General features: G+C 54.1%; 1 protein-coding gene and 1 pseudogene across 1 annotated transcript in view; one reads left to right on the top strand and one right to left on the bottom strand.

Moving 5' to 3' along the window:
* The window catches only part of IGSF21 (immunoglobin superfamily member 21), a 233814-nt gene that overhangs the window by 201537 nt on the left and 6395 nt on the right, over positions 1–25882 (top strand). Inside the window, exons 5-6 of the mRNA XM_044237279.1 lie at positions 18362–18477; positions 21413–21887. Of these exons, the coding sequence (XP_044093214.1) occupies positions 18362–18477; positions 21413–21887 (591 nt within the window). The remainder of the gene's footprint in view (positions 1–18361; positions 18478–21412; positions 21888–25882) is intronic.
* On the bottom strand, positions 1141–15743 carry LOC122901250 (annotated as a pseudogene).

Consider the following 25882-nt stretch of genomic DNA (forward strand, 5'->3'; position numbering starts at 1 on the left):
TGGAATGCACATCAGTCCCTCTTTCCTTTTTATGGCTGAATGCTGTTCCATTGTATACTACACGACATTTCTTTTCTTTTTTTGGTAAAGATTTTATTTATTTATTTGTCAGAGAGAAAGAGAGAGCACAGCAAGCAGAGTGGCAAGCAGAGGAAGAGAGAGAAGCAGGCTCCCTGCTGAGCAAGGAGCCCAAGGCAGGACTCGATCCCAGGACCCTGGGATCCTGACCTGAGCCAAAGGCAGTGGCTTAACCGACTGAGCCACCCAGGCGTCCCTCGACATTTCTGTTATACAGTCACAAGCTGACGGACATCTGCACTTTTCAGCTGTTACGAGTAATGCTCCTGGGAACATTCACGGGCAGGTTTTTGTGTGAACGTATAGTTTCAGCTCTCTTGGGTGTATGCCGAGGAGTGGAATTGCTGGACCAAACAGTAACTCGGAGTCTAACCCTCGGAGGGACCTCAGGTAGCAGCACCATCTTGCTTTTGCTCCAGCACCCTGGGGGTCCCCATCTCTCCAGACCCTCACCCACTCCCGCTCCCACTGCCTGTCTTGTTGATTACAGCCATCCTGGTGGACGTGAAGTGGCTCTCCTTGTGGGTTTGGTTTGTGTTTCTCTAATGGCTAATGATGTTGATCATCTTTTCACGTGCTCTGGAGCCCTTTGGATACCTTCTCTGCAGAAATGCCTTCCGATCGCAGGAGCATTTCAACTAGGTGATTTTCATCATTAAGCTGCGCGCGTTCTTTATTTCAGATAGAAGGGCCTTATCAGATGTAACATTTGCATATCTTTTCCCCTTTTGTGAGTTATCTTTTCCCTTTCTTACCGGTGTCCTTTGAAGGATGAAAGGGTTTCCTTTGGAGGAAGTTCATTCCCTGCATTTATTTTCTGTTGCTGGTGCTTTTAGTGTCCTAGCTGAGGAGGCTTTGCCTGACCCAAGGTCACAATTTACTCCTGTTTTTGTCCTAAGAGTTTTAATAGTTTAAAACTCTAACATTTAGTTTTACGGTTTCTTTCTTCCTTCCTTCCCTCCATCTGTCCGTCAGTCCTTCCTTCCTTCCTTCCTTTTTCTGACACTGCCCGAAAGATAACTTTTTATTACTTTTATGTACAGAAAATTCAACAGCGTCCACTCAGTCCAGATTGGTGGCCAGTCCTTTGGTGGCCTCTAGCTTTTCCAACTTGGCAATGAGAGCCACTGACTTTGGACCCAGGCCATTACCTCCCCAGTGACGGTGGATCTCAGCATATCTGTCATTGTAATCAGTCTTGATGGCTTCCACCAGCTTAACAGGAGCTCCTTTGCCTTTTTAGGTAACCTGTGTGAAGGCGACAATGGTGCAGGCCTTCCTGTGGACCAGACGCCCCCCAGCCTGGCCTTCTGCCAGATGATGAAGTAGGGAACCCCCATCTTATGACACTGGGCAGGCAGGAAGTCACCCAGCTCAGTGGGATCCATAGCAGGACCAATCACTACCAGCTGAGCCTTCTTGTTTTACACCAAGGTGGTGACCATGTTAACCCCAGCTGGAAGGACAGGTGGCCTCTTAGTGGGGACCTCGCTTTTGCCATCAGCTTTCTTCTCCGCCCGGGTCAGCAATCTCTGCTTCTTCTCCGGCTTTGTCTCTGGTTTGAATCTGTGGGCCAGCAGTGGAGTGGCCCTTTGGCAGTCCTGAACTAGTTAATTGCAGGAGGCACTTTTAGACATTTCTAAAGTCTGGAGTGGGGTCATTTGACACAGTCGGTGAGGTCCCCAAGGGCTGGATGTTGTCTGATGCCAGAATTCTTGGGCCTTCTGTCATGCAGGGGAATGACTACCTTCTTGGCCTCCTGCTTCTTCACAATGGTAGGGGTAGGAGCCACCTTCTTCCCCTATGCCTTCTTGCAGACTCTTGGACGGCTCTAGGAGACAGAAAACTATCATCTATTTTGAGTTAATTTTTCTGCATTCTGTGGAGGAGCCCTCTGCCTCCATCAATTACGTGTGGATGTCTGCTCGTCCCTGCACCATTTTTGAACACTCTTCTTTCCCCCCCCTACTGAACTGTGTTGGCATCCTTGCTGAGAATCGATTGATTATAAGTGTGAGGATTTATTTCAGGAGTCTCTATTCTGTTCCATTGACCTATACATCTCTCCTTACGTGTGTTATTTCTGATGCTTTTTAAAGCCATCTGGCCATCTCCAGTCTGGCTCTGTCCCTCCCCGGCTGTGTGACTTGGGGCAGCAAGTCTCCGGGAAGTCTTCCTGGGACCAGTTCCTCAAGCCTTCCCTTGAAAAGAAGCCCCCCCCCACCCCGGGGCTGGTCAAAGCTCCCAGGGGAAAGAACCTACTTCGTGTGACAGAACTGAGCTCACATCCATGAGGCCAGGCCAGCACTAGAATTTCTAGAGATCTGGAACTCTGCTTTCTAAGACCAGATTCCTGAACCTTATCCTCTGGACACCCAGCCTTGTGCTCCTCTCTAGAAAAAGGAGCACGTTCCCAGGACACATAATTGGAATGTCAAGAGCCTCTTGAGACCTGGGAAGGAGAAAAGTCTGTGGCTCCAAGGGGGTTGGGAGATCTGAGGGCTGAGGGCAGAGCCTGTACCCCTCAAAGACCTGGTGTTGCTGCCATTGGCCTGAGCAGAAAGAAGAAACAGCTCTGCCTGTAAAGGATGCTAGCGGGAAAGCAGGCACCAGCAGAACCTCTTTCGAGATGCTTGCCTGTGTGCAGGACAGCCATGGGGAGATGTGCATCTCCCAGGCAGATCCAGCACGTGCCCTGAGTATGTGGCAGTCCAGGAGACAGCTTAGGTCCGTGGAGGGAGGCCGCTGGTCTGAGAATCCCTGGGGCACCCCAGGCAGGGTAGGTGGGAGGCGAGACTCAGGGCTGCCACGAAGCCCTCCCCACAGCTCATGATGCCTGCTGGGTGGGTAATGATCGGCTCACTGCTCATCTTGGAGCCTGAGTGGAGGAGCTGCCTTCTGGGCTCACACTGTATGAACTGGCCCTAGGCGGTTGCCGTGGCCACAGGCTCTGGGGAGCAAGGCTGCTTTCAGGACAAGGAGGAGGAGATGGGGAGCAGGTTGGGATCCAAGCCAGAGCCACAGAGGAGTCTGGGGTGCTGAGGGGGAGGGGGGAAACCAAACTTCCACCTCCCACCCTAGATGCCCCCCAGGGTCCAGAGGGCGCCAGGCCTGGGCACTATTGTTTCCCAAGCAAATGTCTGGCAGACCCACCTCTAAGCCCCCTCCCTTCCCTGTCCCTCTTCCCACTGGCTCTGGTTGAGTGACGTGAGTGCCTGGGATCCTCTAGGTGGGAGCTGGGCGAGGGCTGCGTGGTCCCGCATGAAGAGTCATTTCTCTATTCAAGTAGGTTGACTAGAAACTTCATTTACTTCCTTCGAGAGTGGGAAATGGCGAAGGGGATAGGCCTTGGGTTCAGCCATAGGTTTTTAAACCCAGTTCTGGAATTCCCGATAATAAAAGCAGCAAATGTTTATTGAGTATTTACTGCACACCGGGCACAGATCTGCTCCGCACCTGCTAACTCATTGTCCTAACAGCCCTCTGAGGAAGGCTCACGACTCCCTTCCCCATTGTACAAGTGTGAAAGCAGAGAGCCTAGAAAATGTTCCCATGGGCACAGGCCTAGCAAGGGGAGAGCTGGATTCGAACCCAGGCAGCCTAGCTCCAAGCCCACAGCAGAGCCACTGAGGTGGTTTGTTTGTGATTTGTTTCATCTCCTGAGCCTCAGTTTCCCCGTCTGCTAAATGGGGGTTACAGCAGCACCAGCCCCCGCCCCCAGTTGGGACAGGACATGTCCTATGTCCTAGGTCACTGTGAGTGCTCTCAAAAAGGGCGATGTGTTTACTGTCACCTTGTCCCGATCTCTACCCTGGAAGTGTCCGCGGGGCCGGGGAGTGGGGTCAGGGCCGCAGGAAGTGGTGGCAGCCGAGGGGAGCTCTCCCAGCCAGGCAGTGAGGACTATGGGGTCCCATGCTGCCCTGCAGAAGATACCAGGAAAGAGCAGCCTCACCACCCCCCTCGCGATAGTCCCGCTGTGAGAGACTGCTTCCCTTCCCAGCGTCAGTTGCATCATCTGGACGCGGGGCTGTGGAGGGTGGCGGCTAGAGAGAGCTGATGGCCTGGGTCTGCCAGCGGCTTCTGAGGATAGGGCAGGCAGCGGGAGGGGGAGAGACAGCCCCAGCCAAGCCCAGGGCGGGGGCCGTAGAGGCTGCACGTGTGAGGCATTTGCAGACAGAAGCCACAGGACATGGGGACCAATCGGAAAGATAGGACCAGATGGGGAGGACGTGGCGGGACCCAGCCCTGGACGGAGATGGTCCTTAAGAAGGCACCGGTGAGACCTGTGGTCTCGCTCAGCAGACGGGGACTGCGAGAGATGGGCTTTGGGGTGGAAAGGCAAGGCTGTGATCCTAAGGACATCTGCAGGCCCCCTTACTGCTCGTGGGAGACTCTGAGGGGACATCTCGATGGGCCTCGGGGGCCTGAGACAGCTGGCAGGGCTCGGCTGCTGGAGGGGTCTACAGCCCGGAGGACTGGGGCCAGGGCGGCCAGGGTCTTCCAGGAGGGATGTGAGAGCATGTTCAGAGACGGCACACTTAAGTGCCTGGAGAGTCTCCACCTGGCCAGGGACCCGGAGAAAAGATACTGCCCGCCCGTCCTCAGACCTCCCGCTAGCTCAGGTCACCAGCTAAGAGCCAGGTCAGACAGGGGCCAGACAGATGGGTTTGGGGCTCGGAGGAGCACTTTGGAGCTAACTGGGTCATCGACCAAGGACGGTCACTTCCCAGCTTTAGCCCCAAAGGCCCAAGCCTGCTGACCGCCTCCTGCACAGGCTTCTGGAATCCTCCATCCCTCCCTATCTGAACCCTGGGCCTGCAAAGGAGGCATGCCCTTGATGGCAGCCTAATGTGCACTCAGCCACAGGCCCAGCACATTCCAAAACCCGGTCCAGACTCTAGTCTCCCCACCGCAGACTGGCCCCATGCTGCCTCCATTTCAGTGGGCACTGGGCACAGCACAGAGAGGGTAGGGAACTTACCGAACATCCCACAGCACTGAGTGGGCTGGGATCTGAGCTCAGGGATGCTGCAAAGAAGAGCCCCCAGTTTTCCCTCTATGTGAGGCTGCCAGGAAGACGGAGGGACACCGCTCCTCTCTGAGTGGGGGACAATATGACAGTCGTATGGGTCTAGGCCAGAGACCAGTGCTCCTCTCAACAGGGACAGTGTGGAATAATTGGGCTGCCCCGTCAGCTCAGCCTTCTGGGAAGTCAGGAAGATCAGTGTCCCCCTTTTACAGAAGGGAAGACCGAGTCTGCTCATGAAGGGAAGCTTAGAGTATGAACCCGAAAGTTCTCTGGTGTCTTCCTTTGTGGGGACCTGAGGCCCTGAGCGGGGGTGGAGACCCGGCCTCCGGAGGGCAGTCCGGGTGTGCGATGGACAAGCTGCGTGACTTTCCCGACGGGGAAGGGAGGCTGGAAGGAGGAGGCAGCTTCGTCGAGCCGCGTACTGCTTTGTGCGGCTTGTCCCTGGAGCCACAAGGCTGGTGTCACCAGCCATCCTGTGAGGGAAGGAGACCGTTCGCCCATTCATCCCTCACTTGTACAAGTCCTGCTCTGACCAGCATTTTGAGACCTGCTGAGTGTGTTCTCACTTTGGGGGAACGGCCGTCATGTGGGAGGTATGCTAGAATAAAGGTGAATTTTGCAGCTACAGGGGCCAAGCCTGGATCCAGGATATGAAATATATTAATTCATTTAATCCTCACCACTCTAGGAGACAGGTGCCCTGTTGTTCCCATTCTGATGGGAAACCCGGCCCAGAGATGTTAAGTAACTTGCTCAAGGTTGCCCAGCAAGCGAGTGGCAGAGCTTGCGTTCAAACCCAGGCCGCCTTGCTAAGGAGCCCCCACGTAGCTTCTCACAGAGGGGCCCACTGTGCCCCCTTGAGCCAAGCTGGAGAGACCCATCTGCTCCCTGGCACTGTGCAGGCAGGGGGGCTGTCCCCCGCCCCCCGGAGGCCGTCACCTGCTCCTGCATGGTGCTCCTGCGGTGTCCCCCAGACCAGGGGCTCCGTATCCTTCCCACGGTTGCCTCCCTCCACCTACTCCCAGCCCCTCTCAGCCCCAACCTCCTGCCACCCCACCCCCGGAGCTGGCCCACGGGGGCGTCATTAAGCCTTGACAAGTGTTAGGTCAGTGTGATGCTTTATCCCCTTCACCACCGGGAGCTGGATTTAGTGTCTCCAGCAGAAAAACTTCCCCTCCCTGGGACAGGCCCCTTAATTACAGGTGATATGTGGCTGTTGAAACTGCAGTGCCTCAGGCCCCGTGATTTAAGGAGCAGGCTGGAGTGTGAGGGTGCAGGTGTTAACAGAGCTGTATCTGAGCTGGGAGGGAGGGCAGGGCAACTGTGAGCCGGCCCCTAGAGCAGGGTCTGCTGCCTGCCGCCTCTCCTGGGGAGAGCGAAGGAATCCCACCGCCTCCTGTACAGAAGGGGAAACTGAGGCCAACTCCACGTGCCAGGTTGGTTTGGCCTGGGAGTCAGCCATCCTGTCTCGTCTGCCAGCTGGCAGAGCGTCCCTGGACTCAGTTTCCCCCTCTGGAGGAGGGTGGGTTTACCTCACTCAGTCCCTGGGAGCAATAATCTTAAAAACCAATAAACCTAGTAATAATCTTCACGGCAGCAGCAAGCAGCACCGTGCCAGGCATTGTCCTCGTGAGCATGCTCCTGTTTAATGCTCCCGCGTGCCGCTGAGACAGTGGCTGTAGTTATGCCCATTTTACAGACGAGGAGCCTGAGTCTCAGAGAGAGAAACAACTTCCCTGCGATCCTGTGGCTAGTGAATGGCACATGGAGATCCCCAGCTCCTGTCTCTGCATCCCGAGCCTGACCTCTAGGCTCTGGGGACAATGGAAGAATAGGAGACCTACTGTCTGTCCTGCAGGAATCCCTGAAGGATGAGGGAGCCAGAGAAGAGCACAGGTTTCCAGAATCCAGCAGGAGGAAAATAAGGCGGGGGTGGGGGGGAACGAGAGTGCAAGCTGAGGGACGGGGGAGTTCCCAGGGGAGGGTCTCCTTCAGGAGGAGGCAATCAGGAAGGCTTCACGGAGGAGGAGGTGTATGGCTGGGCCCCGTAGGATAGGGGCAGACCCACAGGGACATTTCAGGCAGAAGGAACCCTATAGGCAACAGTGTAGGAGCAGGAAAGTCTGGCAGAGTGGGGAGCACTCCTGCGTGGCAGGACCCCAGGCATGGGTGAGGAGTGGGCAGTGACCCTGATAGTAATCACAGCCACACTGGGGACAATGACATTTATTCAGAGCTTGCCAGGTGCCAGAACAGGGTCTAAAACCTTACTTTCGAACCCTATCCCGGAGATATGACGATCCCTACACTACAGATGAGGAAACAGGTACAGCAGGACTCAGGGACTTGCCAAGGTCACCCAGCTAAGAGGTGGCAGAGCCAGGATACGGCAGCCTGGCTCCTGAGCCTGCGTCAAGCCAGTCTTGGTGGAAGCCAGAGGGAAGGTGCTCCTCTCTCATGCCAGGCTGCCGCAGACCCCCCTGCCCTCTGTCTACCAGGTTTGGCCACAGGCAGAGAGGAAAGGTGAAGTCAGACCAGGCCCCTGAATCCAGGGACATGTGTCCAGGGATGTCATGGGAGCTGGAAGGGCCTGGGATTTGGGAGGGGAATTTAGGGTAGAGAAGGTATTCAACCAGCATGCTGGGTCCAGCCATACCCTCCCCACTGATTCCCCTGTGGCCCCCAGGCCCATCGGAAGGGAACCCCCAACTCCTGAGGATCCCCGTGAGGGAGGGGCTGGCCTTTCTCTGCTGAGCAGTCCCGCTGCCTCACAGCTAGTCACCTTGACCCCTCCTGCTGTCGCTTCCCTCCAGACCTGCCCCCCCCCTCAGAGCCTCGCATGTGAGCATGACGTGGTCCAGCCCTGTCACTGCATTGCAGAGGAGAGCAACACTTTGAGAGAAAGCCCAGAGCCGGTGAGATGGAGGGCCAGGAGGTGCAGGGTTGTGATCTTGGACTGATACGGTCCAAGAGCTAGCCTTGGTCTTTGCTGGCCGAAGAGCTGTGGATCATTGCCTTGAACACCTCAGTTTCTGTCTCCATATAATGGGTATAATAATCCCTACTTCCTGGGTTATGTGAGGCTCTAATGCAGAAAAGCATTTATCATGGACCCTGCCGCAGAATGACCACCATGAGCATAGATGATGATCAAGGGCCCTCCCCACCCCTCACCCCCCATTGTGTGTGCCTGGGGACTCAGTGGGCCTTCCACTTCGGGTGCAGAAGGGGATGCTCACTGAGCAAATCTGCCTCCCCTCCAGTCACCCCTGCAAACATCAACTCAGAGCACTCTTGCTGGGAACTGCCCTGTGCTCCCCGCGCTCAGGCCCCAGCAGAACGGACTCGCGTCCCTAGCACAAGGAGCTCCCAGGCCGGCGGCCAGAGTGAGTGGTGTAGGCAAAGGCCAGATGCTGTTCCAGGCCAGGGATGGAAGATGCTGTTCACCAACGGAATGGCCAGTGGGAATATGGGCTTACCCGCACGAGGTGTCCTGCTGGGCACTTCACAGATAGGAGCTCAGGCCGTCCTCACAATGGCCCTGTGACTCACTGGTCCTGTGACTAGGTGCTAGCACCTATGACTAAGGACTGTTGCTTGCAATTCCCATTTTACAGAGGAAAGGACGGAGGCAGGGCAGAAACCTGGGGAAGGACGAGGTTAGAGGGCTCAGAGATGGGGCCCCAGTAAGGCCAGAGGGAGAGGCTGCCTATGCCGGATCTCTGAGACCACCTCCCCCGGATCGAGCCCCTCCACCCCAGCCAAGGGTCCATCCTGTTGGCAATGAAGCTTGGCTCTGCCTCTCCCACAGTCTCATAGATTGGCAACAGAACAAGTGCAGTTAAATGTTCATCCTAGAACCTGGGCGGTGGGGGCAGGAGAGGTCCTTGGACAGTTATTTGAATTTCTTGGGCTTGAAAATTTTCATCATACAATGTTGGGGAGAAAACATGCACAATCCCCATCCCACCAAATGCCCCTTCTCCACAGCTCCTCGCTCCATTCCTGCCTTTTCTCCTCCCACTCCCCCCACCCCCACCCCGGAATTTGCTTTATGAGAAGCAAGTGGCCAGAATGATTTCCCTGCCCTCTGTCTGGCTCAGGAAATCAATCCTAAGATGATTGATCAGCCGCAGGGGCCCCCCGGGAAATCTACTGGAAGAGAGGGCTCTGAGCTGGGGGTTGGTGGGGGTCCGGAGCTGGGGTTCTGTTGGCAGCTTGGCTGTGGGGGGGACACCTGCTATGTTCTTCAGTCCCCACAAGCGCCCTGCGTGGACCAGTGACACCAATATCATCCTTGCTCTATGGATGAGACCAGGGAACTAGCAGCTGCCTAAGGGTGACAGTGACTGTGGACAGGACGGTGGTGACTTCAGGGCCAGCTGCCCAAGGTCAAGGATGAGCCCAGTTCGGAGTCCCAGAACACAAAGGCCCAGGTGTTTGGGGGTTCAGTTCTGCTGGAAAGGACAGAGGTCTTGCTAGGGGGAAAGGGGAGGTCTCCAAGCTCCAGCTCAGTGCTCTCTGGTGGGCGTGGAGTGGGGGAGAAACAGAATGGGCTGAACTTGAACTTGAGCAGGAAGAACTTGAGTTGGGTGCCGCTGCCCCTGGCCAGATCTTGAGTGAACTCCCCTGCTTACTAGGGCCTCCCCAGGCTTCTGCAAGCTTCCGCAGGCGTCTTTCATAAAGCTACAAATACGGCACCTGGTGAAATCGCCCATGTGTGTAATATATACCTCTGGGATACATTGAAAACATCCTCCAAATAGCCAGCCTTGCTGCTATTTAAAACGGATTCATGTCACACCCCATAGATTTCATCTCCGCAGAAATGGCACCTATCATGGGCCTGAACACATTTGCTCTATTGCCACATAAACTACAACGGGGCGTGGAGGGGCTGAGCCTGCCTCCCACAGCGGCTGTGGAGAGGCGACCCAGCACGCTGCCTCCTCCGGCCAAGAAACCCCAGGCACAGGGAGGAGAGCCCCCAGGGGACTGACGGCCTAGGAGGCCAATCAGAAAGCTGGAGCCCCTGAGAAGCAGCCAATCAAGGCATGAACCCAAAGTTGAACTGCTTGGAAGGTGGGGGGGGCTGGTGGGGGCGGATTTGGGGATTTGAGGTCCTTTGACTCAGGGCCGAGAGCGGGACTCTCCATCCAGAGAGGTCTACCCTTGGCCTCTGGGCTGGGGCCTGGAGCAGCCAGATTGAGCCTCACTAATTCCCCTGGGTCTTGCTCTCCCTGCCAGTAATAATCTCCAGCGTTCACTGAGCACCTACTGTGGACCAAGTCCTCGGTGCACAGACCACCACCACCGAGTGGGTCTTATTACCCCTAACTTCGGGGTGAACAGACGGAGGCTCACAAAAGTCAAAAAGAGCGGTTCTCACGTTGAGCTTGCATTAGAATCTCCCTGAAGGCTTCAGATGGCTGGACCCTCCCCCCTTCGCCCCCACCCCTCCACCCCCGCCGCCGCCCCCAGTTCTGATGCAGCAGGTCTGGAAGTGGGCTCCGGAATTTGCACAAGCTCGGGGTAAGGCCGACGCTGCTGGTCCACGCTGACAGCCACCAGGGGAAAGGTATAGTCTGTCATTTTGCACCAGAATACACTTCCAGGTCCGACACTAAAACCTGTGGCCTGGCCTCCCCACCACCCCCTTTGAGTGTGTGATTGTGTGTGCGTGTGAGCGCGCACACGCAGGATTTTATTTCTCTATCAGCAGTCACTGGTGTCGGATCCCGCTCTGCCCAGCCTCGCCGATTCTCCGCTTCACATGCTGCACCCCCCTTCGGCACGGCCCCCCCCCCGCCCCGCTCCCCCAGAGCAGTCAGCCAGAGCCTCCAGTTGGGGTTGTTAATTTTATCTTCCACCGCTGCGAAAACACAACAGCTGGCAGGGGAGGGGCGAGGCAGGTGAACCCGGCGCTGCCAGCTAGCTCCCGCCCAGTGGAAGGCGGGTGGATGGATGGTGCCTGCAGCCGCCGGAAGTTCCCCCGTGACCCTGTCCACTCAGAAGCCCCCCACCTCCCCCCGAGCCAACTCCGGGCAGGGAGAATCCCAGGCAGTACCTGCCCACCCGGGCAATGACCTAGACCCAGGTCCGTCACCACCGCATCGGACTCCCACCCACTGTCAAGTTGGAGGGGGCGGTGGGTGGGCTCAGCAGCTGCCGCATAGCAGGGCCCTTTGCAGCCCATATAAGCACAGACGCTGCGTTTATCTCTCTTGTCACTGATGGTGGCTCCATTTGGGGGCTTTTTGTCAGGTTTTTTTCCCCCTTCGCTGCTGTTACTACTCAGTTCAATATTTAATTTTCCCATAAACCAAAGTGTTGTGCTTTTCCCCTCTCTTTTTCTTGCTGAAGTCCCCCTCCTGCGGGTGGGGTCTGCTTCCTCCTGGGGTTTCTGCTAGGAGGGAGAGTCTTGGAGGGGGCAGAGAGTTCAGCCCCTTCCAAATGGGTCAGGGATTGGAGGGCACTGTGCTTGGGTCCCATCCCCCACGCATTCACTCATTCACATGGCACATATTTACTGAGCGAATCCTTACGTGTCCGGTGCTTGGGATGGACCATGGACAGGAGGCTCCCCTTCCCTCCTGGTGCTCACATTCTAGTGGGGGTGTCAGAAAAAGACCAGATGCAAACCAGTATATGAAATAATTGAACATTATGACCGGCTTTGTGAAGAAATAGCAAAGGGCGGTGACAGAGAATAAATGGGGGTCCCAGCTTAGATCAGGAGGTGACACTTGAGCTGATAGTTGATAGATGAGCAAGACCCAACCATGCAAAAAGCTGAGCAGAAAGCAGCAACATATGCAAAGGCCCTGGGGTTTGAAGGAGCTTAGGATGTTCATGGACCAGATTCTCAGTGTGCTTGGAGCATGGTAACAGAGAAGGTGGCCTTGGTCAAGGCAAGGCAGGGTCCATAGTATTATAAGGTCTCATGGGATTCCTTTCCACAAACAGGCTGTGCACTTGCCCATGCTGAGACAAAAGAAGGAAAGAAGGAAACAGGAATTAAACTTGAACTCACGTGTGTCAGGCCTGCACTAGCTGAGGTTAGGTGGAAGAAAAACAAAGCTCCACACTTCAGGGAGCACAGTCTCGTGGAGAAACAGATGTGGACCCAGGACAGAATGACAAGCACCAGTGTGAATGACAAAAGCAGAATGCTCTGGCCATCCAGAGGATAAGCCCTAACCCAGTCTTGCAAAGTCCTAGAAGACTGCCTGGAGGAGGCAGCACCTGAGGACAGCCCTTAAGGAAGAGGCAGAGTTAATTCACAGAAGGACTGTTTCATGCAGGGCACAAGGGAGGGGAGTGAGGTGCAGGAGGAACCTTGGGCAGCTCAGTGTGGCTCGAGCAGGGTAGCTTCCTAGAGGGCTGCCTGGAGGAGGTGCTCCTTTGAGCGGCACCTTAGAGATGTGGTAGAGAGGATGGAAAGAAACTGAAATGGGGGACCCCCTCCAAAAAAGGGAAGAATTTAAAACAGGGAACCTAGAGGGACTCGGGCACAGACATATCTATGTTGTGGGTGGCTCTTTTTTTTTTCTCTCTCTCTTTTTCAAGAGACACTCTAATGACTGGTTGCTGATTGAAAGGAAGGCAGTCAATAGAGCAGGCATGCTGAGAGCAAAGAATGGATTTTTGCAAATAATATAATTTTGAACTTGTCTTTTCCTTCCCCCACCCCTCCCCAAATCTAATTGGTTACCGCACCATGATAAATGATAGTCAGAGCTGGAGTGTGTTCAGAACCGTCACACTGTGGGACCCAGGGAATAGGAGAGGTGATTCCCCTCCTCTAGACACTGGCCCCTCCTGGAAGAGAAAGAAGCTCCCTCAGCCCAGGGAGAGGTGTAGGCAGTAGAAGGGTCATTTACATAATCCTTTCCGTTTGTACAGAACGTTGATGTCCTTATGGGAGGTTTATGTCCATTTTCTCTTCTGCTTCTCTCTAGCCTGGAAGTGGAAAAGTTAGCAGGGTATGTTTTATGGAACCCACTTGACAGGTAGGAAGACTGGTGCCTGGTGGGTCAGCGGACTTACCCATGATTCCACAGGCTGTTGGTCCAGAGCCTGCGCTGGACCCTGGGTGTGACTCTGTCTGAGCCGGTCCTCCGGCAGGGGCCGGGGAGGACCTCATGGGTGGGGAGAGAACTTCCTTCCAGGAGCAGCAGTTGGACAGGGGCCTGCTGGGGTTTGTGTAAGAACAGGTTCATGTTCCCAAATTCCAAAGGCCACAGAGTGATTTACAGAGCCAAGAACCATCATATTACCTTCAAAGTGAGTTACGATGACCGAAACAAAGTCCTGCTTTCGAGATAAAAGACAGGCAATATTTCAGAGTTAATTTCATAAAACTGATCACCCGACCATTACCGCGCTGTGTCGATGTGAACTGTCAAGAATAAAATAACCGCAGGCCCTCCCTCCCCCGGTGGCCCAAGGAACGGGGCAGCAGAGGGTGGCTGTGGCCGTGGCTGTGGATGAGGCAGCAGGGAAGCTGCCTTACCTTTCCTGACGCGAGACAAAATCTGTCCAGGGAACTTCTCACTGCAGTCCTCTGTGCTTAAGACCAAGTCAAACAAAACTGGGAAGTTGGCTGACTTGACGTGGGGTGGGGGTGGTCTCTGATCATGGACATGTAGAGCTGGGGAGCTTCTGCTGGTCCAGGGCTGGCCGTGTGTCTGGAAGTGGCTTGTCAGTTCTGAAGCTCTGGTCAAGGCTTGATTCTCAGCCCCATGGACCCATCCCCTCCCGATCCAATGATGCCTGCTCCGTGTTTCATCCCCTGAGGATGGTCATTTCAGGGAAATATTGCTGTTGAGCACCCCCCTCCTCGCCACCCAGGAGAGCATTGCACCAGCGTCTAAAGAGACATTCCCAGGGTTCACAGCAACGGGACACACGTGGTGGGGGCACTGGACATGTTGCAGAAGAGTGGGGGAGAGGGACACCCGCAAGGTAGGGGTCTGTGTGGATTCTTTGCCATTCTATGCCCCATGGCTCACAGCCCAGTGGCCTGTTTTCTCCTGCTGTTTCTGGAGCCCCGCTTGGACCTCGGGATTGTTCTTGTCTAGGAAGTTGCATGAAATTTACACCTGTGCCAGCAGCTGGCCACCTGCCTTGGACCGGACCCTGTTCCCGGGGTCACACATCCATAACAGGCGTGGGGAACAGAGCAGGGTGCTTGCTTTGACCTTGGTCAGAGAATGTAAGAAGGATGGGTATGGGGATGAGCATGGAGATGGGGTTGGGGAGACAGAGTGAGGACGGACATGAAGATGGGAAGGGGCGCTCATGGGTATGGGAGCAGATGTGGCAATGGGGTGGAGGTGGAGAGGGGGGTGGGGAAGAGGAGGCAGCCGGAGGCAGGAGGGCTGGAGACAGGAAGGGGAGGAGGAAGGAGAGGATGATGTGATGTGTGGAAGGAAGCATCTGTAAACAGCCAGGAGCTCCCGGGTGTAGACAGCTCCCCGGCTGCCTGCGCTCACTCGGAGCCCTCCACCAGGAGACAGGAGGCGAGATGCAGAGTGACATTTTCCTGGGACACAGCGACTGAGGACTATGTTGGTGGGGCGAGTGTGGGAAGCCGGGGCTGTCCACGCGGATATTAGCAGCTCTGCAGTGTCATTGTCCATACAACTGAGATCTGTTATTGTCCTACGAGCTTGATTAGCTGTACGTTTTGCTAAGACCTGCTCAGAAAAATAACGAGGGACAGGAACACATCTCCCAATCAGGGTCTGTCTGCGTGGGCGGCCTGCGTGACGTGGCTGCAGATCTCCAGAATGGTGATAAGTGCGTGCGCACGCGTGTGTGTGCACACGTGCATGTTGGGGGACAGGGGGTACCTATGTTCTGCAAAGAACCTTGGCCAGCATTCAGAAGTCCCAAGTGCCAGTCTAGGCTCTGCTCCTGACTTACAGTGTGACTGTAGGCAAACCTCTCCCTCTCTCTGACCTCAGTCTACTGACCTGTAAAATGGAAGGTCTAGACCGGTGTGATCCAGTAGAAACATCATACAAGCCACATATGTAAGTTTTCTAATCACCACACGGAGAAAAGCGTTTAAAGGTGAATTAAATTTAATAACCTATTTATTAAGTCCAGTAGAGCCCAAACATAGTTTCAGCATATTAAATGTATACTGAAATTTATATTTCAATATAAAATATTAGTGATGCATTTAACATTCTTTTGACAATGGGCTTCCAGATTTAGTGCGTATTTTACGCTTACGCAGAAGAACTAAAAAAACCCAAATTTCAAGGGCTCAACAGCCACAGGGGGTGAGCTGACTGCTATGTTGGAAGGTGTGCAGCCGGGGTATCTTCTGGTCTTCTCACTGAACTGTGAACACCCCAATGGCAGAGACCTTTCATTCTCCGGGCCAGTAGCAAGGAGCCTCAGGAAAGTACGTTAGTAAATTACAACTGCTAATCAGCGCCCCTGACGTATATTGGTTGCCCTTTCAAAACACCTTCCATCCAATCATCACAGGTACCCTGTAATTCCATTTCATGGATAAGGACATTGAAGTTCAGAGAGGTCAACCACTCGCCCGAGATCACACAGCACGTACATGGTACAGCTGCTCCTTGAACTCCGGGTAGTCTGATTTACAGCCCATGCTTTTAACCCCTGCCCTGCGCCACCTCCCGGGTAACGGCGATACAGACCATAATGAACTCCGCTACAGTGCACGGCCAGGCATCCTGGAAGCATCCTGCCGTCTCCTCCTCAAAGAGGTCCTATAAGGAAGGTTCTAAGGGTGTGGATGAAAGTGAGAAACAATGAGCGACACTGAAGGTGGCCATGCCATTTCTGAGCCTGTAGGAGTCTTGCAGGGTACACTTAACACCTGCACAAACACCCTGAGTGCTGCCAGAGGTTCATGCCACAGTTCTAACTGGCACGGTCCCTTTGTCACAGGGGTAGCTGATGTAAGTAGAGCCACCCCCGGGAGAGCTCCCGAGGGATCTGCATCACAAAGCGTCTATGAAGGCTGAGCTGTGCCACTAAATGAGCATTCCTGGTGGCTCCGATGGGCATACTTAGGGCTAAAGGTGGATACAAACTCCTTTCTTCTTTCCAAAGACTGAGGTGGCACAATCTCATGTCAGAGCTAGGGTGCTTGGGTTCAGATCCTGGCTCTGTGAACCCCTGGGCAACTTCCTTCAACTCTTAAGTTTGCCATCTATAAAATGGGAATTAAGTAAACCCTCCTCTTAGGCTGATGGGGAGAGTGGAATGAATTCACCCACGCTAAGGGCTGAGAACAGCTCCTGGCTCATCGTGTTGGCCAGTTGTCGGTTCTTGTTGTGGGGACCCAGGTGTTTTGCTGGAGTTTGAGAAGTTAGATTGCAGAATCTGGGACTTCTGGCTAATGGATGTGTTCCGGTGTGCATTTCCCCTCTCTGAATTTCTACCCCACTTACCATCTGTTTCCTACAATCTTACACTTAATTACAATTCTGTATCTATTGTTCTCCCATTGTTTCCCGTTCGTTCATTCCGCTTCCCTTGCCAATAGAGCAGCACGTGGCGGCTGCCTGAATGAATGGATGGCTCCTACCTGGCTTCGTTTCACTAGATCTTAAAATAGAGTTGCCCGGCGGCTGTCACCAGCCCCCTCCCCCAGCCCCAGCCTGTGGGGCTTCTTGTCACTGTGTTTCATCACTGTGCGCCCACAGCAGGCGCCTGGCCCCATGCCCAGCACCGAGTAGGTATCCAGAAATGTTTATCAAACTTAATTAAACTTAACTAGAGTGAAAAGCCCCTGCAGGAAGGAAAGACCTATGGCAATTCTTTCTCTCTGCTTCCCCCGCCGCTGCTCTTGACCCAAGGATGGATAAGACAACGTGGATAGGCTTGACCAACTGAAGTTCTCAGATTCTAGCCCCTACCCTGGCTGAACATAAGGGGCTGGGGAAACCATTGTGGGAATCCTAAGAAGAGCAGTTCCCGACCCTGTGCTGAGCCCTTTAGACATCTAGTAACTCACTCATTCTTCACGGACGTCTGCCCAGTCTGACTCCTGTTTTGCGAATTGCGGAACTGAGGCTTACAGTTTGGGTAACTTGCCCTAGGACATGGAGGTGTGGTGACATCTGGGATTCAGACCCAGGAGCTCCTGATGGCTCCAGCTGTGGAGCGCACAGTGTCCTGGAGCTCTGGCTCTGTCATACCAGCCAGTGGTGGCCGGCAGGCAGAGCAGAGCCGGTGGGGGACGGGACCAGCCAAGATAAACCAACTTCCAAAAGGAAAGGAAAGCAGCAGCTTGGCCTTAAATGTCTCTCCAAATCATGTGCTCTCTGCTGCCCTCAGCCTGCTTTAAATGGCCAGCCTGTCTATCCTGAATCACCGTCTGTGTTTTCAGTCTCCAAGATGCAATTCAGATCATGTCACTGCTCCTGCCTAAAACCCTTCCATGGCTCCCCACTGCTCTCAGGACAAAGGAAAAAACACATAACCAGGGGTGTGGGGAAACCCCCTTTCTGGGAGCTGGGATGGGGAAGGAAACACACAAAAAGCTTTATTTGTAGTGGCTGCCAATTTCCCTGGTGTAAAGACACCTACTGTGGCTGATTTCAGGGACCAGCAGTCCAACAACTGCTTGACAACAGTCCTGAAAATGGCACAGTGAGGTCTCATGAGCTGGTAGGACCCAGCTCCAGCACAGCACTGCAAGCACTAACTGACCATCAGCGGTGCTGTCCCCCACCCTGCACATCTCCCAGGCCCCCGGACACCACATCCTCCGGTCCCCAACTCCTTGCACGGCACCCCAGCCGCTGCCCCGGGCTGCCTTCCACCACCCGCTGCCCTGGGCCGACCTGCTGCAGACCTTTGCATGTGCGGTTCCCTCTATCTGCCACACTTGTCCTCCAGCTGCTCTTGCTTCGTCAGATCACAGCATGATGTCACTCCCTCAGGCTCAGGCAGGAACCCCTCTATACCTGTTCTACCTCCCGGTCGCTGATGCACTTTGCACATTTAACTGCATGGTCCACATTTAACCTTCGCGAGCAGGTTGTCCGCCCCAAGAGGCAGAGCCCTTGCCTGTGTACCCAGCCCGGACATCGTTCCCACTAGAGTTGATGCCAATGGCACCGCTGGAGTCGAGCAACTTCCTCCCCTTCCTGCTCCCAGCCCCCACCCCGGGACCTGGCCCATCATAGGTCGTCTGCGAACTCTTCCCAAATCTTCCATTAAACCTCTGTCTCGCTGTGCTTCCCTCTTGGGTAGCTCCCCCCACCTCCATCGAAGTGGTGGCCGCGGACATGCCAGCCCCCTTCAGCCGCTACCAAGCCCAGAACTTCACGCTGGTCTGCATCGTGTCCGGAGGGAAACCAGCGCCCACAGTGAGTACCCGTGGAGTGCCCAGTCCCGCCCCAGCCCCTGCTGGACCACCCATCTCGGTGACTTGTCCAGCTGACCATGTCACCGCAGTGCCCACTTTGCAGAATAAAAGGAGAGGGTGTGGTCTCCATAAGTTAACTCTGCGCCATCCGCCCAGGTCTGAACCCGTCCACTCATCTGATCCCCTTGCCCCAGGTGTCCATGTGTCTGCCTTGCTCCCAAGATCCTGGCACAGATAGCCCCATTTTTTCTGGATTCTCGAGTTCCAGAACTACACATGCATCTTTAGAGGAGCTCAGCATCAAGCACACTCCTGCCCCAGTTACTGAGCAGGATGGAGACAAATGAGACCCAGAGAGGGGAAAGGACATGTCCCGAGTCACCCACAGTGCTCTTGATAGACATGGGACTCAAGCTCATGGCCTCCAGCTCCAAGTCCACTGTGGAGAAAGAGGGGCAGGAGGAAGGACAGAAGGAGGGAAGAAAGGACAGAAGGAAGACGAGAGAGAATCCCTGTTTGGTCCAACTCTGTATTAGACTCAACCTAACTGCTTCAAAATCTTTCACCCCAGCTCACGAGTCATTGTCATGGCCACTCCGAGGAGTGGGGGGCACTAAGCTGGAGAACTGGGTTCTAGCACGGGCCCTTGAGCATGACCTTGAGCAGAAACCTCTGCCCCTCAGGTTCTCCAAGGAGGTTTAGGAAGGGGATAACATTAAAATGTTCAGCTTTAAAAAATATTTATTTATTTATTTGAGAGAGAGGGTGTTGGTGACCAGGGCAAAGGAAGAAGGGGAGAGAGACTCCCAGCTGAGTACAGAGCCCAACATGGGGCTTGATCTCAAGACCCTGAGCTCTTGAACTGAACTGGACTGAGCCCCCCAGGAGCCACCAGATTTTGAGATTTTTAGAAGCAACAGGACCTATTTGGTCTTGATGAGATACAGGAAGCCTCATGTATAAAACATTTAAAAGTGAAGGAAGGGCAAGTTGCCCTTATTGACCTCTGAAGCACCTGTATGGAGCCTTTAGGGTTCCCTGAACCCATGCTGGGATCCCATGGGCTGCCTGATTTCAAGGCCTCCTCCAAGAGAATTGTATAACAGTCCTGCCCCTGTGAGTTTCATACATCACTAGGATCAATGAGGGGCCAGGGCTGGAGTGGAGGATGGGTAGGGTTAGAGTTCAAGGTGGGGAGACAAGGCATTCTAGACCCCGATTTGTCTCACAGTATGATGTAGTGGGGTGACCTGGGGGCCCAGGCTAACTTGACTCCAGGACCTGGGTGCAGATAGACCCAGCTTCTTAGGGCAGGGCAGGAAAGAGGTGAAGAGAGACCCAAGACAGGGAAAGAGGCAGGTGCACCTAGGCACAGGTAGAGCAGTAGGCAGGGATGGGGAGACAAGCCTTTGGTGGCGCCCATATGCTGCCACCTTGTAGTCCCAAGGAAACAGATTAAAAAAAAAAAAAAGGCATTTTAAACCCACTGATTGGTGAGAGCAGGATTTGGCCCCCAAGTTTCCCCCTTTGGAACCCCAAAGAGGTCTGGCCTCCCTATAATCAGAGAAGCTGGTCTTTTTCTCCAAAGAACAACTTCTTTTCCAGAGGATACAAAGAAAGGTTCCTTACAGCCTCGGGGCTGCGGGAAGACTCCCCACCGCCAGCCCCTGCCTGCGCCTGCCATTTAAGATACGGCAATAAAATACTCAATTTCACATATCTATGTAGTTGAATACAGATATAGATGTTAAAGGCATCTTTCTCTCTCTCCACACACACACACATAGGATCCTTAATTCCCCACATTCCAGGCATCTCACATGTGCCTGGGATGTCAGAACTTAAAAGAATTCTTTGGTATAAATTACAAATCTGCTTTTGAAGCACTTTTCAAAAAAAAGAAAGAAAGAAAGAAAAATCCAAAGCGGGTTGTTACGTGCATATGGGATTCTTTGTTGGAGCTATAAACGCTGAGAGGTTCTCCCTGTCCCGCATTCCACCCCCCACCTCGCCCTCCTGCCTGGCCCACGACCCACTCCCACTCCCCTCAGCCACAGCCCCCCCCACTTCTCCTTCCCTCCTCACCCCCAACCCCCCTCTTCTTCTTCCTGCCTCTAACGCAGTCCCCCTCCCCTCTCCCTCCCCCCAACCCCCCTCTCTGTTTCTCAGCATCCTCCTCCCTCCCCTCACCTGCACCAGCATCCCCAGAAAGCTGCTTCCTGCTCTCCAGTCTCCCTGTCTCCCATCGATTTATTTATCTGATTTATTAAAGAAATACACCCAATCCCCACAGGCCTCTGGGCGCCGGTACCAAAATAAAAAGACAGCAAATTAAATTAAATGCCGCCTCTCTGAACTTGAATTCCCCATTAGCAGAGAAAGCTAGCAGACTCCGGGCTTTAGTCTCATCCCCACACGCCGCTCCCTCCCACACACGCACCTGTTTCCTTCCTTCCGGTCCAAACCTGTAAAAGGCGCCCACGCTGAGATCCTTTCCTCTTCATTCTTAATCTGAAGGCTCCTTTACTCTCTGGTGACCGCCCACTTTCTCCCTCTTCCGCAGGCTGTCCCCAGGTGGGCAGGGGCGGGCTGCCTGGAGCCCAGGTGGCTGCTGCGGGCCCCTGTTTGGGGACACCATGTCACTTAAGCATCCAACAGCCCCGACCAAGGAGTCTGTGCTCTTATTCCCCTTTACAAGCAAGGAAACTGGGGGCTCAGAGAGGATCACCTGCTGGTAAAGGAGATGCCCTCAACCTCTGCCGCCAGGGGCGGTGTGTCCCCGTGGACCTGAGCTGACTCGTGCTGGGGGTGCCGGAGGGAACTGGAGGAGGAGGCCTCGAAGGAACTGGCATTCTCTGGCTGGTTCCTCTGAGAAGCCATGGGGAGGTCGAGGTCAATCCCACCCAGTCTCTCCCACACCCTCCTTGCAATTTCAGGTCTATTTCAAACGCGATGGGGAACCCATAGAGGCTGTGCCCCTGTCCGAGCCGCCGGCTGCAAGCTCTGGTCCCCTCCAGGACAGCAGGCCCTTCCGCAGCCTCCTGCACCGCGACCTGGATGACACCAAGATGCAGAGGTCACTGTCCCTGCTGGACGCCGAGAACCGGGGCGGGCGTCCCTACACAGAGCGCCCCGCCCGCAGCCTGACCCCGGACCCCAGCATCCTCTTCCAGCCCACCACGGAGAACGTCCCAGAAACGGTGGTGAGCCGCGAGTTCCCGCGCTGGGTCCACAGCAACGAGCCCATCTACTTCCTGCGCCACAGCCACGCCCCCGGCAGCGACGGCACCGTGGAGGTGCGCGCCCTGCTCACCTGGGCGCTGAACCCGCAGATCGACAACGAGGCCCTCTTCAGCTGTGAGGTCAAGCACCCAGCGCTGTCGATGCCCATGCAGGCAGAGGTCACGCTGGGTAAGACTTGGTGGGTGCCGTGCTGCGGAGCTGGGTGGCGGGGAGCCTGGGCGCAGGGTCCTTGGCTGGCGGGATGTTGGGGGGAGGTGGAGCAAACAGGAGGCAGGCACAGATCAGAGCTGGGGTTCTGAAGATTATTTATTTATTTATTTGAGAGAGAGCATGAGAGAGCGAGATGGGGTGGCGGGGAGACGCAGCCTCCCCACCGAGCAGGGACCCCCATGCGGGGCTCGATCCCAGGATCCCAGGATCATGACCTAAGCTGAAAGCAGACGCTTAACCGACTGAGCCACCCAGATGCCTCCAGAATCTTCAGAAGTTCCTGGGCTGGATCGGGGAACATGGGGAGGGGGTCCCAGGGAAATCAGGGAAATTCGTGGGAACGCAAGAGGTCGGGGGAATTTGGTCCATCAGGATCAAGCATATGGAGAGTCAGAGAAGTTTGCTGAACCTGAAATTGCTCAAAGTAAGCAGACGAGGATTGGGAGGTGGATATTGTGGCCCCGTAGTCTTGCTTGTAGCCTCTCACTGTGCCTCCTCACGCACCCACTGGGGTGGGCCACCGTCCGGAGCCCTGTTCGCTTGTCATTCCATGGAGACTTCATGAGCAGCCCCTACAGACAGCCCCAGTGCTAGACGCTGGGACCTTGTCAGCCTGGAGCCCACCCCCACTGCTCTCTCTGGACCCTCTGTGCTTCCCCCTGTTCTTTCTCGAATTCAAACCTCCCTGCCCTCCAGACAGAACCTGCCCTGGGCAGGGAAGCACAGCAGCCATAACTCTTTCTTGGGCAGTTTTTCCCAAGAAAGCTGTCCCCAGGTCCTCTTGCCCAAGCATTGGTTTCTCGGGACAGTGCCCTTCCTCACCCCCACCGAGAGCGAGAAAGCTCAGACAAGGATTCCAGAGCAGCCGAAGGGATGAGCTTGCAGTTGTATCTCCTACCTCTGTGATGGTGAGGAGGGGGTGCTGCTGAGGGCCTGCCCCTCCCCCTTCCCACCTGCACCCCACGCCCTATTAAAGCACTCACCTGCTCTGTCCTTGATCCCACACCGTTCTCTTGATGGGAGCCCCCTCCCCATCATCAGAGCAAGGCCGAGGCCCACCGCCAGACAAGGGGCGTGCATGGGCATAGCTGTGCCCCCCAGGGAAGTGGGGAGTGGGGGACACAATAGGGCCACAAGGTACAGTGGATGAGTAGAAATCCCGGGCTGGCTTCCCATCCATCCTTAGCTGATGCCTGTTGGGGTGACCTCAGGCCACATGTCCCTGAGCATCAGTTTTCTGACCTACTGAATGCAGCGAGTAATTGGGACCTCATAAATGACAGGGGCTGACAGGGGCCCGGGTCTATACAAGGTGATTTCTGCACAAGGTCTCCTTGCGCCTGTGCAGTGAGCCTCTGGGACAGTGAGAGATGGCGTCCTCGTCCCATGTCATAAGTGAGGGGAACCAGCCTTGGAGTACCTTCCCTATGTCACCCAGCAGGGTCTGATCCCAGGCTCACCTTCACTGCTGCCCTCTACTGCCCACCTGCTGGGCCTGTGGTAAGGCCCCTCAGAGCCAGTAGGGGTAACCTGTGCAGAAAGCTCTGAACCAGAGGAGTCCCCAGGGAGCAGAGGGCCCCCTGCATTCCGACCTTGGCTGGAAGACAGTGGAAGGGGCAAGGAGACGACCTAAGGGCACAGAATCCAACCATCTGATTGGGACTTTGAAAGTCAGGCCGGCAAAGATCAGACCATGCTTCTCCATGAGGCCTCCTGTTCCCTCTGCTGGAACGTCCTCCCCAGCTCAAATGCCACTGCCCACAAGAGGACATGCATGGTGGTCCCAGAACCCACCTCAGTAGGTGTCCACTACCTTCTTCCCTTCCATGGAGCCAGAACTCTTGCAGTCACCCACTTCTCCCGCTCTTTTCTCCTACCCCACGTCCAAGCCAGTACCAAGCCCTGGCAGTCCCACCAGAGAACTTGTCCCACATCTGCCACTTCTCACGGTTTCCTCTCCAACCACCCAACCCAAGTGCCATCAGTCCCCGTCCACATTCTTTTTTTTTTTTTTTTTAAAGATTTTATTTATTTATTTGACAGAGAGAAATCACAAGTAGACAGAGAGGCAGGCAGAGAGAGAGAGAGGGAAGCAGGCTCCCCGCTGAGCAGAGAGCCCGATGCGGGACTCGATCCCAGGACTCTGAGATCATGACCCGAGCCGAAGGCAGCGGCTTAACCCACTGAGCCACCCAGGCGCCCCCCCCCGTCCACATTCTTATAGTAGCCCCCAGACTGGTCTTTCTGCTCCCACTCTTGTCCTTTTCTGCCCCCAGACTGGTCTTTCTGCTCCCACTCTTGTCCTTTTCTGTTCTTTGTCCTGATTGATCTACTTAAAATATAAATCAGATCATGGCACAGATACACACCCACCCCTGACCCTCCAATAGTGGACAGATAGATTGATAGAACAGAATAGAGTCCAGAAATAGACCCACATAAAGAGAGTCCATTGATTTTTGACGAAAGTCCCCAGGCAGTTGAATAGGGAAAGAGAAGTCTTTTTAACAGACAGCCCTGAACCACCGGAGACGCTTAAGGACAAAATGACCCCAGGCCCCTACCTCGCATGCACGCGAGAATTAATTTGAGATGAATCCCAGGCCTAAATGTGAATCCCAACAACAGAAAGGTTTTAAAAAGCAAAACATGGAAATATAGCTTCGTGGTGTTGAGGTAGGCAGGGATTTCTTTAAAAGGTCACAAGAGGCACCAAATGAAAAATTGAAAATGACTAAATTAGCCTGAATCAAAATTCAGAGCTTCTGCTCATAAAAAGGCACCTTTAGAAAAATGAAAAGGCAAACAGCAGACCAGGAGAAAATACTCTCAAAACAGATAAATGACAAAGGACTGGCATCTAGAATATATGAAGAACTACTAAGATCAGTTATGAGAAGACAGCTCAATTAAAAAAAGAATACATTAAAAAAATTTAAAAAAAAATTAAAAAAGAACAAATGCAGAGGACCAATAAGCATATTAAAAGGTGTATAATATCATTAATCACCAGGAAAATGAAGACTAAGGCCTCAATGAGATACACTATGTCACAGCGACTAGAATGGCTAGTGTTGGAAAAGCCAGTGACAGCGAATGCCGGCAAGTTCCCACTCTTCTTTCTCGAATTTGAACCTCCCTGCCCAGCGCAGGGACAGAACAGGCAGAACCGTCATGCATTGCTGCTGGGAATATAAAAGAGTACCATGACATTGTAGTTGCTTACCATGATAAAAAAAAAAAAAAAAGAACATCCCTACTTTATGACCCAGTAGTCCCACTCCTAAGTGTTTACCCAAGAGAAATGGAAACGTATATCCACGAAGATTTGGACATGAATGTTTGCAGCCACTTTATTCATCACAACGGCAACCATAAAAACCGGAAGTAAACCAAACGTCCATAATTAGGAAGATAGGTGAACCAATTTGTGGTATATTTGTACCATGAACTACTTCTGGTCGATACAAATGAAACCCTGTTATAGGCAATAATGGGGACAGAACTCAAAAACATTATCCCGAGCGAAACAAGCCAGACAGAAGAGTACATTACATACTGCATGATTCCTCTTCTGTAAGAAATGTCTGGGACATAGAATCTCTGGTGATAGAAATCAAAACAGTTTCCCTGTGGGAGATGGAAGGAGGCATAAAAGAAACTTCTGGAGGGATGAGAACATTCTAGAGTTTGGGATGGTGGATACTTAGGTGTTCACGTTAAGATTCATCACACTGTGTTCTTAAGAAGAGTGTATTGCCCCATAAGACTGCCACTATATTTAAAACCAAATCTCAGCGGTGTTCACCTCTCACTCCCTTCTGCTCCATCTATCCAGCCACGGGGTACCCTTCCCTCTCCTGTGAACACGCCCAGCTCAGGCCCACCTCTGTGACTTTGCACTGGCTTTCCTTTCTGCCTAGCATATTCTTGCCCCAGATAGTCTCAAGCCC

This window comes from Neovison vison, chromosome 2, assembly GCF_020171115.1.
Source record: "Neovison vison isolate M4711 chromosome 2, ASM_NN_V1, whole genome shotgun sequence".
NCBI classification, from domain to species: domain Eukaryota; kingdom Metazoa; phylum Chordata; class Mammalia; order Carnivora; family Mustelidae; genus Neogale; species Neogale vison.